The sequence below is a fragment of the Athene cunicularia genome (genome assembly GCF_003259725.1).
Source record: "Athene cunicularia isolate RWA chromosome 7 unlocalized genomic scaffold, athCun1 chr7_part1, whole genome shotgun sequence".
In the NCBI taxonomy this organism is placed as follows: Eukaryota; Metazoa; Chordata; class Aves; order Strigiformes; family Strigidae; genus Athene; species Athene cunicularia.
In genome coordinates this window covers 18176116-18191741 of record NW_020799107.1, presented here as the reverse complement: position 1 = coordinate 18191741, position 15626 = coordinate 18176116, and the positions used below count along the sequence as shown (strand labels likewise).

General features: G+C 35.3%; 1 protein-coding gene across 1 annotated transcript in view; it reads right to left on the bottom strand.

Moving 5' to 3' along the window:
- Positions 1–15468, bottom strand: part of GRB14 (growth factor receptor bound protein 14) — a 64250-nt gene extending 48782 nt beyond the window's left edge. Inside the window, exons 1-2 of the mRNA XM_026852466.1 lie at positions 15461–15468; positions 14140–14272 (exon numbers count right to left, since the gene is read on the bottom strand). Of these exons, the coding sequence (XP_026708267.1) occupies positions 14140–14272; positions 15461–15468 (141 nt within the window). The remainder of the gene's footprint in view (positions 1–14139; positions 14273–15460) is intronic.
- Between the last annotated feature and the right edge of the window lie 158 nt (positions 15469–15626).

Genomic DNA, 15626 nt, shown 5'->3' with positions numbered 1-15626 from the left:
GAGTTTTGTAATTGGCAAAAAAATTATAACAAGTCACTGGCACCAGTAAGATACTTCCGAATCCAAGGATTCAAAGCACCTATTTTCATGCTTAAATCACTTTCCTGAAATCCTAAAATCAGTAAAGCTTAGGCAAATTCTGTTGATGAAGAGGAAGAACAAATGCCATAAATGCAAGAAGAATTCAGCTCCTTCCAAAAACTAAAACCTGCAGTGCACTGGCATTTTACCTGCAGCTTTCAAATAATAATAAAATACTTCCAAGCATGGGAAGTAAAGACAAATATTTTCCTAAACTTTCCAAACCTATTGTCCTTGATTGAGACATACAGGATGGAAAAAACTGGTAAGAAACTGATGCCAAGTCACAAAGAAAAAATGTTTGGAGACAGATATTTGATCCTTGTTCAGTTAGCCTTAAAAAAAGAGCTTTTAAGAAGCTTTTAAGAAAGCCATAAAACCCACTTCTTTGGCTCAATAATAAAGGTTCAGTTTTAACTTTGACTCATTTTACATTGAGTCTATAGCAACAATACATCCATAGCAACTAATCTTTTAGGTTTAAGGTATTATATTTATTTTTGTTTTTTTCTCTTAAGCTCCAGTCCAAAATCTTTATCACTGTTATGAGAAATCGGAAGAATAAACAACTATTCTAGTGATCAAGTTTAAAGTGTTAATTCTGGAACATTTGGAATGAACATCTTTTTCTGCTAGAGATAGCTACAATAAATGTCAAGTGTTTGCAATTAGGTTTTTACCTTTCAGGCACATAGTTTTTATCTCCTATGGGAGCATGTTCACAAAATTCTGTAATATGTATCTTCAAAATTTTGCTGTAAGATTCAGAAAACAACTTGTGGTACCAGAGCCTGATGCTGTAGACATTTTATTCATAAGAATATTAGAAATGCATGTGTTTGCAGCACCAGAAAAAAAAAAAACCTCTCTCTACAATCTTTTTCCCTTGGATCTTACAGAAAAATATTTTGGAAACAGTAACTGTAAAACTTAGTGCATTGCATTAGTGGCTTTATTGGGAAAGAACAAAAAAAAAAAAACAAACCAAGCCATTTTTCCTTACTCCCAGGTACTGAAGCTGCATGTGCAGCTTTTCATTCTACGAATAATACTGACCTATTTGTCTGCAAGGTGAAGCAGAGGATTATTTTCCCAGTGAGATTATCTGTATTTTATCATCTACAGTCAGATACACAGACCAGACCTATTTAGTAAGTAAGCAAAACCTTAAGTGTTGTGTTTGACTTTGTAATAAAAATCCAATACTCTCACATGACTTGATTTTAAACAAAAATTCTACAATAATTTACATATACTAATGAAAATACACATCAGTTGCACCGAAGAGTACTAAAAATGGCATTGAGGAATACTTTAATCTCTTAAATGTCACAAACATAAATAAAATAAAATAAAAATAAAATAAAATAAAATAAAATAAAATAAAATAAAATAAAATAAAATAAAATAAAATAAAATAAAATAAAATAAAATAAAATAAAATAAAATAAAATAAAATAAAATAAAAAATAAAATACTTCTAAGTACAAGCCTTTCACCATGTGAAAGTCAAGAGGAGTTCTGTTGACGTGACATACAGAAAGACTTTGAAAACCAATTATGCTTCCAGAGAAACATATATATAACCACTTTTTTTTTTTTTTTTTTTTCCTACAGGTAAAAGATTTGACTTGTCCATGGCAGGTTTGACTTGTCCACGACAGGTGTGCAAAGAATTTTGTTGGTGCTGATAGACAGGAAGGAAATCAGATCTGGCTCACTTTCTTGAGAGCTCTGTAAAATGACTATGTTCATGCAGCTTTTCACTCCTATTTTTGTCACTAAGCTACCAGATTCAGTTCTGAAAACACCGTGCAGATACTTTTTAGATGCTTCAAAATATAAACCACTTCTACTTCTTGCCACTAAAGAAAGCACGACTAAATTGAGTGGGCAAGACTTGAAAATCTCTTAGTAAGAGTTAGTAGCTCCAAGTAAGGGTTTTATAACAACATATGGAATAGAGATATCCTGCTAGTAGAGGAAGGTCAGTGATGTACTTAAGGCACTGGATATGGAGTCACAACAGCTGATCTATTCCTGGCTCTGCCAGACATAACACAGGAATGTGGGCATTTATAGGTAACAAGAGCAAATCCCACTCAGCTTTTGCTTCTGTTGATAAAAAAAAAAAAAATCTAGATAATATAAACTCATTAAGGTTTATAAAAAACTTTGATTCTATTTTTTGTACTTGTTTTTTCTTTAAGCTAAGACCAACATGAAGTCAGGTAAGTTACTATCTGCACTTCCTTGAGAGAATGCTCCTGCTTGGCACAGACAGTCACTTTGTCTCTTTACTAGAAGAAGAGTCTGTTAATACCATCCACATGACTGTGGAAACACATACAGGGTACTTTTTACATAGGTACACTTGCATAAGTTTGGCAAATAACTATTTTCTTTAAAACCACTTCACAAGTTTCAAAGTGATTGAATTGCCTTTCTACTCCTATAGTCCCTTATAAAAAGAAATGTAACAAGGTCATATTCCTCAGATAGGAAATACATTACACCTTCTTAGAGGGTTGATAATGATTGATTCCTATGCAGAAACAGTTCAGTAAAACAGACTATATTACCTGTAATGCAACATACATATTATAATGTACCTGGGAACTTCATAATGAAGTTTGAGCCATTGTTACCTCTCCTCTTCTCTCTCTTCATGCAATTATCCACCTATTAAATGCTTCTATTTTAAGAGACTAAAACACCACAAGAAAGAACAACCTCAATTCATAGTTTCATCTCTTCCTCTTCTACCCTTTCCATGGATGAGCATTACAAACAAGTCTAGGGGCAAAGCAAGACAACTACAGATCCCAAACCCTGCACTGAAAAGCCATCTCCAAATACGTAATTTCATAGTTCTCAGCAGACCGCTGTCTTTTTGCTGGGCAAGAAACATGCATCACATGAACTTTGAACTCCTCCTTTTTAATGCTAACCTTCAATTACTAACCCATGTGTCAGCTTCCCTCTTCCCCCTGGTTATAGCTATGATATACCTGGGTCAAACTGACCCTTAGACATACTTAAAACAAGATTCTTGGATAAAAATTCTCTGCAATTGTACTTTCTGACAGTCAAGATTACAGGCTGGTTGTATCAGAAAACGATTTTTTATCAAGTGCCAGTTTTCCACAGGAAAATGTGTTTAATCATACAAATAGAACCAAAGCAAAGAGAAGCACTGCTGCAAGAAGGAAGTGAAGACAATGAGGAAGTGGACAAAGACACATAAGGCAGCTTCTTGATGCCACAGCTGAATCACTGGCTTCAGTTTTACTGTCTCCATATGTTAGTGTTCTAAAGGAGATAGCTTCATTTGAGAAAGAGAAGCCTTTCTCAAGTTAGTATTTCTGTTACAGGTATCAACTAACAACAGCAGTCAGTCAAGCAAGCACAAGAGCTCCACAAACCATGTATTTTCCTCACTGTACGTTGAGACTGCTTGGACTGAATCAGTAACACATTTTACCTTGGAGTCACAACCGTATATATCCTCTTAAATCTTATTTAGAGGATTCTATAAGAGTCTATAAGGTCATTGTCTCATGGGCAGACGCACAAAGTATAAAACTTCCCAAGTAGTAACTTAAGGGAAATTCTTTTCCAAAATCCTTTCAACTCACATTAAGAAGAAAAAAAGCAAAACAAACAAAGCCCACAAAAACCCCCACACCATATCCTTTTCACTGTTGCTCCTCATTTCCATGAATAAGGATAATATCCTAAGACCATACTAATTACGTGGACACTTGGGTAAAAATGGATCTCACTGCCCAGAGAAGCCAACAGACAAACTTCCTTTGAAAGCTCCATTTTCTGAAGTTACCTGAATACAGTAAACTCAAAGTAATTTACTATAACCAATGTGACTAATCATGGACTAGAGCCTACAATGCCAATTAAAACTTTTAGCTGTGAAGTCTCTCTTTTTTTTCTTTTCCCCAGAATTATTGGTTATATAAAAAAACACTAAGAAGAGCCAACTTTTCTCATTTTAGAGTAATGACTTGCTATCTAGATCACTTCAAATTGAGGAAAGGATTTAAACCTTCTTCAGCATCACAAGCAGGACCTTTAATCTTCAACTCTGTAAAACACTCTTATTCCCCATTTGAGAAGTCTAAATGACCTTGCTCTCTCCCAGGTCTATTCTAACTAAGCAATTCATATTTTACCCATAAAATTAACATCTTAACACACACTACAGCATAAGTAGAACAGCTTTCCTGGACAATCTGAAATTAAACAGCTGTTGCCTCCTGAACAAGTCACACATACACACACACACAAATATCCCATACTTTGAGAAATTTTCAAAGAATAAAATCACTTTAAAATATAATTTAATGAGAACAATCAGATATAAATACTAAGTGGAACCAGTCAAAAATTACAGATATGGGAACTAAATTAAAGTAAGAAAATCAGGAGATGGACACATTTACTTTAGCCCCAATGGGTAATTATTGTGCTAGACAGAAACTACACAGATTCTGTCTGCTTACCAAAGTGGAAGAGACTATTTATGTCTCTACATGAATTATTAGCTATAACACACTATTCAGAGAGGGGCTGATGTTAGAGAAAAGCCTAATAATGAAAATCACACCAGCCTGGAAAACATCTTCACTCACTGGATTATTCATCTCCCCTCTTATGATTATGGAAGGGTTCACATTACAAGAACATTGCAAAAAGCTGAACACCGCTCTCTAATGCAGCTCTAAATTTCACAGTATCAGAGAGCATAATGCAGTTTTCCATCCTTACCATTTCTCCTCACAAACTTGTGGGATCTTAAAGCCTTGTTATGAACATTCCCTGCAAAGATTTTCAGCTGCCATTTTTTCAATCAATCGACTCAAGCCTGATTGAAAAGCACACTGATAACAAAGTCAATTGAGTTATAAGAAAACCCTTACAGAGTTGCATGGGCTTTCCTCTCACCACACAGCAGTAAATTTTAGTGATTATAGGAATAAATTCTTGCAAACTTCCAGCCTGTTTCTCGACATTGGTACCATTTCTGTGCCATTATCAAGCACTTGCATCTGGTTATAAACTCCCAAGTCTTAATGCAATCAGAAATAGGAGTTATCATAACATAACTAATATAAAAAGGCTAGTTATAACCTAAGAATGCAGTCATTGAAAAATCCAATTCTGATCACAAGGCAATCTATGGTATCTTGTTTCCCTATGGATAAGTAGTTAGAAGTTAAGAAGCAAAGAGACAGACATACCAGTATGCAGCACATGCATATATACCAGAAACAGGAAGGAACAATCCATCAATATCCTTATTAGAAGCACAGGCACATCTTTAAGATAACCAATATAGATTTCTCTCTCGAGACTTAAGTGTTAAATATCATGTACACTATAGGGCTAAAATATGAGCTGATTAAGTGCAAATGAATGTTCTGTGACTGAAACAGGAGAAAAGAAAGTTCATGCTGTTACTAGAGCAGAGAGATCTAATTTCTTCTCCCTCCTAATTCCTCCTCCCACAACAGCCCTTCTTGAAAAATTTTATTTGGCCTGAATAGCACTTTTTTTTAGTCTTCCTGTTTGAGATGACTCCCATTAGGACTCTAACATGAGAGACACACTTAAGTACACTGTCACACTGTTCCCTTTATCTTCATTCCCAAATTAAAGGCAGTCATAAAGGCGTGAATCCCCTCAGAAGTAACAGCTTTAAAGATGTTGAAGACATAAGGAGAATATGGTCAGTGGTCAACTGTCATCTCCCACTTAACATGGTAGGATTTCACCACTTGCTAGAGATATATCCCATCTTGTTAATAGAAATAATCAGCTGCTAGAGAAGTTTGGAATCATGGCACTCTGAAATCCCCAACTGGAAGCTGTATCAGTTCTTGAATCTGCACACACACACACCTCCCCGTATTCTAAAGATACTCATCTAACTAATCTGCAGATGTCAAGGCATGAAAATCAGTTGTTGACTACTACACTATGAAATACGGTGGTAAAAGATCTCAGGTTTACTGTCAGTTTCTATATTTTTTCTTACACAAAGGAAACTTGGTCCCGAAAGCAAAGGCAAGTAAAGCACAGAAGAGATGTAAGAAGGCAACTTAAAAAATGAAAAGTCCTTTTTCTAGCCTAATAGTCCTGTATTCAATTGGTTCAATTTCTGTTACAGTTCTAGCTAGATCTCTTAAATACACTGGCACAGCATAAAGATTACCACTGCAAAGAGTTAAAAAGATCATGAAGCAAAAATTGGGAAAAAACACCCAACCCTGTATTAGTGGCTCTGGAATTATCATGTGAAAGAACAAATAAATCCTCAGCTATCAACTGTAAACAACTTAACAGAAGATACATGTGTAAGAAATATAAAATTGTTTTACCAATCACAAATATTTAAGACTATTCTCTATACATGATTAAGTTATTTCCACCTGGTGAAAACTAACCAGGTTTAATGTTGATGTTTATGCAGAGGTATGTTTTGTTCATGTAAAATCTAAGTTACTCATTGTGGAAACATTTATACACAGAAGTAGGATGGGGATATTCCTCTGCTTGTTTCTATAGTTCTCAAGTTCTTATTTGAATAGATAATAACTTTCAGAACATCAAAAATGCAACAATCTGAAGAGATGCTAAAAAGTACACCAAAACTAACATAAATTGATCTGAGTTTGAGCTCCATTCTTCAGTTAATGCCCCAATACTAGGATAACAAAGTTCTACTATGATAAAATAATAACATTTCTAATAACCTTATGTTAGTTTAAGTACTGTAAAATGTATGGTAAACTACTTGGTATTTTCTCCATCTGTTGCACAGCTTTTAATTCAAAGGAGGTCAAAGTTGTAAACCTTCAATAAGAAACATCTAAGTTGCCAGCTTTACCAGAGCTGTAGCCTTTGAGGCAATTTAACTATTCACCATTGACTACTCTCATCTCATTCAATAATACACAACTATATTATGTTATAAAAATAGCAGAACACAAAACAGAGCAGGTGTTTACAATACTGGTCAATGACATGACAAAAGCAGACCAGAACAGGATCACAGAGGTTTATAAGACCAGAGAAGAACGTTGAGGAAAAACAACATGGATAAAAACCACAAGAAATACAAAAATATGTATGGCTCATTCTCATTTTTATCTGGTTGAAAAGAAAAACTGCTGTGGTAACTAAAAAAGAAAATTATATATGGAGATTTCATACACATAGAGATATGAACTTTAATTCTAAAGTTATATGCTTAAAAACACTGTAATTTAAGATTTCTAAGACTGTAAAAAACAATCCCTTGGGGAATTAAAAAAGCTCTCAATACTTTGGGAGGACTACTGCTTCAAAAAGCAACAGAATTCAGGTCTTCTAGTTTAATAATGCCTTTAAACAGCAATCCACATAATTTCTTCAATATGAATCATAATGTTAATCTAGAATAAATGATACAGATGTTACTAAAAACTATCCTGATTAACCTAGACTGTCTGTCACTGAAAGTCAGATGAGAATGTTTATGTTTTGATTAAAAGACAGTTCAGACAGTGGTCTGTAAAAGGTAAGATGTCAATAGCGTTCTGTTGTTACAATACTGACATCCTGAATCACCCCTTACCACAGTATCACTTACTGACAACGCCACCAGTGAGGAACCACCTGGAAAAAGATCTGTCAATAAAATATTTATTTAATCATGCATCTGTCTATGGCAGGTATTGAGCTGCTACAAAATACGAACTTTTCAGTGCTCCAGTCTAATCCTAAACAAACCCACCCATCCCTGGGAACACTTACCAATAAGAACCGTGCTAGTACCTATCACATCTCATTCCCTTCTAAAAATTATGAGGATTCAAGCTCCATTTATCAGAGTTTAATCTTATAAAGCCAAACTCAGTAAAACTGAGTTATCAAAAGTGACTCAGCAACATTAGAGCAGAAGTTCCCTGCAGTTTCCTGGCTTTTAACTATCAAGTCTTTTGTATATTCAAAGAAATTGAGACTGTTTTTATCATTGTCTACCCTAGCCACCTTGTAATTACACAGTACTGTAGAAGTGTCACAGGACCAGAATACCAGGTAGTCAACTCAGAATTAAAAAGATTAATATTAAATAAACATTTTTTTGAGAATAAAAGTTTCCAAATTTACAGAGAAGGTTTTTTTACACAATCTACTGCAATGTACCAGCGTTTTTTTGTTCCAAATATAACTTCCCACATGGCACAGAAGAGGCAGTTTTTGTATTGAGAAAACAGTCCTAACAGAAAAGACAAAAAACTTCAGTTTTCACTTTCAGGCTGATGAAGCCCAAAACAATCAAAATCAAAGGATGATTAAAATCATTCCAATTTGACAAACATTGGCAAAACGTCTAATAGAATCTTTGACAGTACTGGTGATTTTTTTATAGCTACAAATAGTAAAAATTTAAGCCTAACATTTTCCTGATGTAAGTTAAACAAGCTTGCAGAGGCAGTATCTTAGAAAAGTCAGAATGTCCTTGTTTTCTTGCTCATTAGAAAGGAAAAAAAAAAACAAAAACCAAAAAACAAACCAACAAAATCCACATTATTTTTGTGAAGTTAGAATGTTTAGAATCTTTGTTTGGGTTGTTTTTGGACAGTAACAAAGTACAAGGTTAATATGTAATAACACTGAGGGTTGAAGTTTGGCAGAAAGCAATTTATTTTCCCTGTAAGAAAGATACACTTATGAATGAACCAATGTAAAGAAGATAAAGTAAAATATAGACAGAAAAAGACACAAATGGGTGATTATCCTGAAGTTTCCTCACGTTGATAGACAGCTTGTGCTAGGCCACCTCAATATAAACCAGGTAATATTCCTTATTGCTAAAATGAGAAATTGTTCAACTCTGCCTCTTCATTTTTACCTATATAGACCTGTGACTTTCTGCCACAGTGTTAATGTGACTGGTCAAAGCAAAAGGTACATGCATTAAAATAGCAAGTTTTGATAGGGCTCTAACTAATTTTAATCTACTGTAACAGCAATAAATCTTTCCTTGGTGGGAGGGTACAGCCATTTCAATGAAAAACAGGACACAGAAACTGGAGCAGAAGACCACCAGATGAGACACCCCAAAAAGGAGTTCAACTGAGCTTGGACTTGAGTTGTTCAAATTGGTTCTGTACAGGATGCTTTTTCTGTTAATCTGTAAACTGGTTGGAAGGGCTCTTTCCCCTCCCTTCCGCTTTTCAAATTCTGTCTTTTTTTGTGTAATTTAAGGGAAAGACATGGGAAAAACAGATATATGCTTAGGAGCTGGAAGGGAAAAAATATTGAGAACTGATAAAGGATGCTCTCCAACCTGGAAAGAAATCTGGCAAGAAACAGACCAACTGGTATTGTAGAGTAAATTCAACTAATGCATCTTTTGGTTGGAAAAGATGTTTCAACCCTTGGAAACTGAATGGAAATTCATTACTTATTACATTTCAATTAAAAAATCCTTTCATTTTTTCATTGTTCAAAAGTCAAGAGAAAACAGAGATTTCAGCCAAAAAAATCTGTCATTAAAATGTCTAAGTATGAGATGTTTAGCCATTTAAGTCTGGTAATAGAATTATACACAAAATTTTGAAGAATGAGGTTCCAAGGGGGTACACTAGGAGACCGTGAACTATAGCTGTAAAAAAATATAAATGGTCGTTCAATTACAACCGTCAATGCTCAATATTATTCATAAACTTAGAATAGCACACATTTAAAGAAACATCTGCTCTTTGTCATAAAGTTCGTCTCAGTTCTTCTTTGCCAAAGATTTTTTCATGAAAATCTTTGTTAATGCAAAAAGAGAAGTGATGTTCCACTACAATCAAATGTGTATTTGAGATCTCTTTATACAATTGATTTCCTGGAAAGAACATCGTGGGAGTTTATTTGGATTCTAAATGATAAGAATATCTACTTGTTTAAAACATCAAGAAAGACAAAAGAGGCAAGATAAAACTCCACAGACTTGAGTGTTCTTCACCTTGAGATTTACTTGAGTTTTATTTTTGCACTTCTAATTTAATTTAAAGAAACAAGTCACTAATTACCTTGAACTACTTTTGTGATGAAACACTTTCTGGCTTATCCTTGAGCAGGGCAAGAACTGTCATTCCAGTGCAAATGAATCAGGTTTTGTTTTCAGAAAGAAAAAGCTAAGCTTTCATAAAATGATAATAACCTCTTTTTAGTTCATTTGACCAAACCAAAAGTATACTGAAGACAGAAAATGCTTTCTTACAGTTTACATTTTCCCCTACTATTATTCATTTTGACCACAATGAGAGACAAAATACAAAGTGTTTTATATTTTCAGGTCCTTGTCACTTCTTAGAGAACACAGACTCTGAGACACGATTAGATTTTCCACATGAGTTCACAAACTCCACCTAATAACAGCAAATGATCAATTCCTCAGAGGAATTGTTGACCATGCTGTGTGGGATGTGAGGGAAAAACTGGGGTTTTTGGCCTTTCCAGATACAAGTCTTCCACCCTGAAGAATAAAATTCAGCTTTTCTGAACATATATAAACATAACATTATTCATGCAAAAAGCATCCAACTCCCTCCTATATTTTTTCCAAGGATACCAGACTTGATGATTTCTTATGGAATGGATTATGCAAAATCCACAAGGTGGTCTTGCTATCCATACATTCAGCTGTTGATTTCATCTCCGTATTATTCCCTTCAGGATGAGGATGTTAAATACATAATCCCACTCCCACTTGTGAAATGTCTCAAAGTTCCACCTTCCCAAACACAGGTGTGATACCATGACATGAGCTCCACAGGGTCACCTCCATGAAATGCTCCACTGAGAACAGGTCATCTGAGGCACAAATCTGCATGTTCTCAGCAGTTCAATGCAGGCCTGATCACTCCATTCTCCCAGGTGCCAGTCCTCCCTCTAGCATGATAGAATTTGACACTATGCTGACTACACTTCTACTTCTTACTTTGATACCCATCAATCCCCTCCCTTCATTTTTAAAATTAAAAGAGAAAAAAATAGTCAAGGTTGCTTCTGAAAGAAAGTTCGTTCTAATTACTGTTAACTGGCATGATTATGAGTCTGTGAGGATATAACACAAAACTCTTCCTAACTGCAGGGGGTGAAAGGAGGTGGACAGCTGTGTTGATGAGGCAGACTGAATAATGTTCAGACACACAGATGTCCTACTTCCCAAGCACAGAGTCAACTCTCTATTCTGCTATGTGGCTTTTGCCAAATTTCTTTTATAAACTTATTTCCAGTAAGTCAACTCCACAATCAGACATGCTGTTCAAGCAGCATGTTCAATGTTTTGAGAGGCTTATGATAAAAGATCATCAGAAGACTGTAAGAACTTCAGCTCAGAAAAATAAGAATTCAAAATAATGTTAATAATCTATTCAGAAGAGGAAAGATTTCAGATGTCACAGGTGCTATGAATAAGAAAGCAGATATTTGTGACAACTTCTTTTTTCCCTGGAAGTAGAAAATCCTTTCTGGAGAGAAAAACAAGACAGAGGAGGCATAACTTTTTTTTTTTTTTTTTAGAAACACCTGTTTTGATGATAGTTACCTACTAGTCGTAAGTAGAAATTCACTCTGTAATTTTTCTTTATTATGCCTGAAATTAACAATACAGCAGGAAAAAAAAAAAAAAATCTAAGGAAGAACCATTGAAAACATATGTAGATCATCACAGAGGCAACAGAAAAAATTCTGTCAACACTATACCAAAAAAGTTTTAAGCATAGCTGGTTTCTCTTCAGAATTAGGAAACTAGCAAACTGTAACTAATATTCATGACCTTTGGGGCTATATTCAATGACATCTTTGTATATGGATTAGGTACTTGCAGACAGACCTGCTACAAAGTTGTGAAAATAAGGCAGGGCAGAAATGAGACATTGGCACAATCTCCACAGCCAACTGTGGGAAGTCAAAGTCACAGCCAGTTCATTTCTCTTTGCACACCTGCCTAGCATTCCTTCTCTCTCCTTTTTATATCAAGTGATTTTAAAAACATAATTGAAGACTTCAACCTGAATTTAAAAGAAAAAGTTTAACTCAACAATTGACATTTGGCTTTAACCTTTAATAATTTTAGATGAAGAATTTAGCAACAGTCATGCTGAGTGTGACAAAAGGTCTACTTAGCCCAGTACCATTTTTCCTGCAGTGGTCATAAACATACACCTAGGTGAAAGGCTTTCTGAGAGAAACCATGGTCTTCTTGAAATGCCTCCAGAAAATAACAGGAAGACTCTTCTCAATTTTTATGGTAACTGGAAAATTGATCAGGCCCTCCACAGACACTATTATTACTTTAGCTCACTCCTGTCAGTAAACCTGATCCTGCTTTTACCAGAGCACATACTGTATTCTTAAATGGAAAACTGGGAGAAATGGAAGGACTGTGAGCAGAAACTGCCACAAAGGGTACGACAAGAGCCTCTGTAAAGAAACAGAAGTGAAATCAGTGAAGCTATGTACTTAAGTTTCTGAAAGACTGAAGCTACCACTTAGCTGGCTTAACTGATCAAGCCAGTCAGTAATTTTAAACATGACAGGTCACAAAAACAGATAGTTGACCTTTGTGTGTTAAATCATACTTGGGAAACCTACTTTCCAGTTGCAGTCACAAAGATTACCACAATTTAAGCCAGCAACATGAGTAATTAAAACTTTTTTTTTTTTTTTAATGTGACTTCTAGTCCTTACGTTCTGAAAGATAATGTTACCAATTCAGTGGTTTTCCTGCCTCTGCAGAGACAGTCAATGCTTTCGCCTTGCCCAAGCACGAAACTAGCACAATTTTATCCCGTGGATTAGCAATGTTTAGATACACACTGACCAGAAAATACTTCAGGTTAGTACTGCTGTTGTAGGAAAGAACTAAAACCAATAAAAGTAGACCAGAAAGACACCATAGCTATTTTTAGAGAACATGTAAAATACGGCAAGATAGAATAAGTTGTTTCCCAGACATACACATGTTTTTCACTGGAGAAGCAGGGAGAAGGTTGCTGCTTAAAGTGCTGGCCAAGAATTTGCTAGTAAAGTTCTCTGCAGGTGCACAGAAACAGACAGGGCTGGTCAGCTTCAGAAAAGTTAATATAGCTACAAGAAACTTCAACTTCCAGTCAATTTCTCTGTGCAAATCTAAAAACTGAGTAAGCAGCAGTGTAAGTTCTTATACCTCCAATGTCATTACTAAAACTGTGAAGACAGGGATATTGCAGACCACCAAAAAAGAGAATGTGTAGTACCCTTAATCCCACATGTGTTCCTTACCAGAACTCTTTCCAGTCTCAAGAAAATAGAGGTGAAACAGGTAAACTTTCAAAGAATGAAACAGATCTTTGACACCAGTAATCTCCATTAATTGGAAACTCTTCCTCTTCAACCTCTACCCCCTGCTCAGGATAACAAATACACTGTTCACAGATACCAAGAGCACTGCCAGGTCTGTCTGCCCACTCAATACTTCCCTTGGCTTACAGTTTAAGGTATTTATGGAATTACAGTAACATCAGCCATACACAGATAAACACACATGCATATAAATTATAGCCATGTACACATCATTTGCTCCTTCCTTATCAATTCCAGTTTTATTTAATTATCCTAGCAAAATTAGACCTTCAGACAAAAGAAGCTGCTCAGTGACTGTTAAAACCCTCCATGCTATAGCACTGATGACAGTAATTGGAGGTGGGGAAGAAGGAAAGAAATTAACTTCTCATTTAAGGACATAAAGTACTGCCTGCCTGCCCCTGATTCTGCTCTACTCGAAAAATGTGCACAGTCACATGTGGACTCTGTGAAAGAACAGTCACGTCTTAAGTCACAGATTCTGAAACCTCATTTTCTACAATCATCAATGACCTACAGAAAAAATTTCACCATATTACAGAAATATGGAACACCTTTATTAGAAGAATAACTTCATATCTAATTGAGCTTTTCCTCAAGCTTTCATTAAACCAATTTAGAATTTGTCAAATAATAATTTATAAATCTTACCTGCTTTTTTCTTGAAGTTGCCTTGGGCAACAGACTGGCTGACAAAACTGATGTAAATGGAGAACAACACAGCTCGGGAAAAGGATTTGGAATTGATGGGATCTCCAAAATATTGTCATCTTTCTTTTTTCTCCTATTTCAACAAAATAGAGAATAGCAAGTGATAACTGTAACAACTGCTGTTAAAATTGCAATATCCAACCACAATGCATGAAATCCTAGGGCACTAATACCATTACACTTCCTGGTTGCAGCAATTAGGTTTTTTGTGCAGTTTTTTTTTTTTTTTTTAATCAGTAGGCTGAATCTATTAACATACAGTGTTTAACACTACTTGAAAGCAATCCAAGTATTCAGCTCTGAATATATAGCTGTCTGAATATGTTTAAGTCTTTGCAGAGTAAGAGCACAGATATATTTACATTGGCTCCTAAGGGCATTAGTAAATATTTTGTTGTCCCTGTGTTCATGCCATTCCCTATGCACACATATTACAACAGTAGATGCATGTAACTTCTCAGTAATACCTCCTGAGTACATCACAACTGTATTTTAAACAACTTTTTTTCCACCAGAATCAGGAGTCATTGACAAAATAGTGCAAATCAATACACTAATTTCTGTTTTGAATTAATTTTGTATTTGAATATCCATAGCTCCATCATAAAATAAATGTCTCAGTAGTTGCTGGCTACTTAAATCTGGTTGTCTTGGAAGTATCACCAAGCAGCATTTTGCAAGAGTAGTGAAGATAATCACTACTGTATTTGCTGAAGAGCTCAGTTATGCACCAGTTTATCACATTAATAACACGGTTGTTTAGACTGCTGTGTGCATTACGGTGCATGGTTTTCTCACATAAAATACTGAACAGCACTTCGTCTACTTGATTTCGTGTGGAGAGCACCACCCAAAGCACCTCAGGTATTTGAGTCTGTCAACATATAATCAGATTTTTTTACATGTGAGTTGATGGCTCCAAGATTAGTATTTATTACCTTCATTATGATAATTCTCCATTTCACATACTAATTGGTACAAAGTGGGGAAAACCATCAAAGTAAGGTAATGATGCAGAATGAAGATGCTTTACTTTCTGGAAACTGTCACCGCATTCATTTAAAGTAGTATTTAGTGTCAAAGAGTGAAAAAATTCTCTGTGCAGGATTTTAAGATTTTGTAAACTTCAGCCTACCAAAACTGATCAGATGCTTCATGAAAAACCTAACTCACGGTTTCCTTTAGTAAGAATAGAGACTGAATGCCTTTAAGAACAGCCTGAGAGGTAAGAAACAGGGTGCAAATCACTGACAGCAATTACAGCGACATCGCTAACGGTGAAGAGATCTATCTCGCAAACACGTAAGGAAGACACTGCAATGAGAAAGTAGTGGCTCGGTTCAGTTAGACAAGGCAGACTCAACAACGTCGTCTCTTTCCACCTCAAACCGGGAAACCTCTCTAAAAAAAAAAAAAAAAAAAAAAAA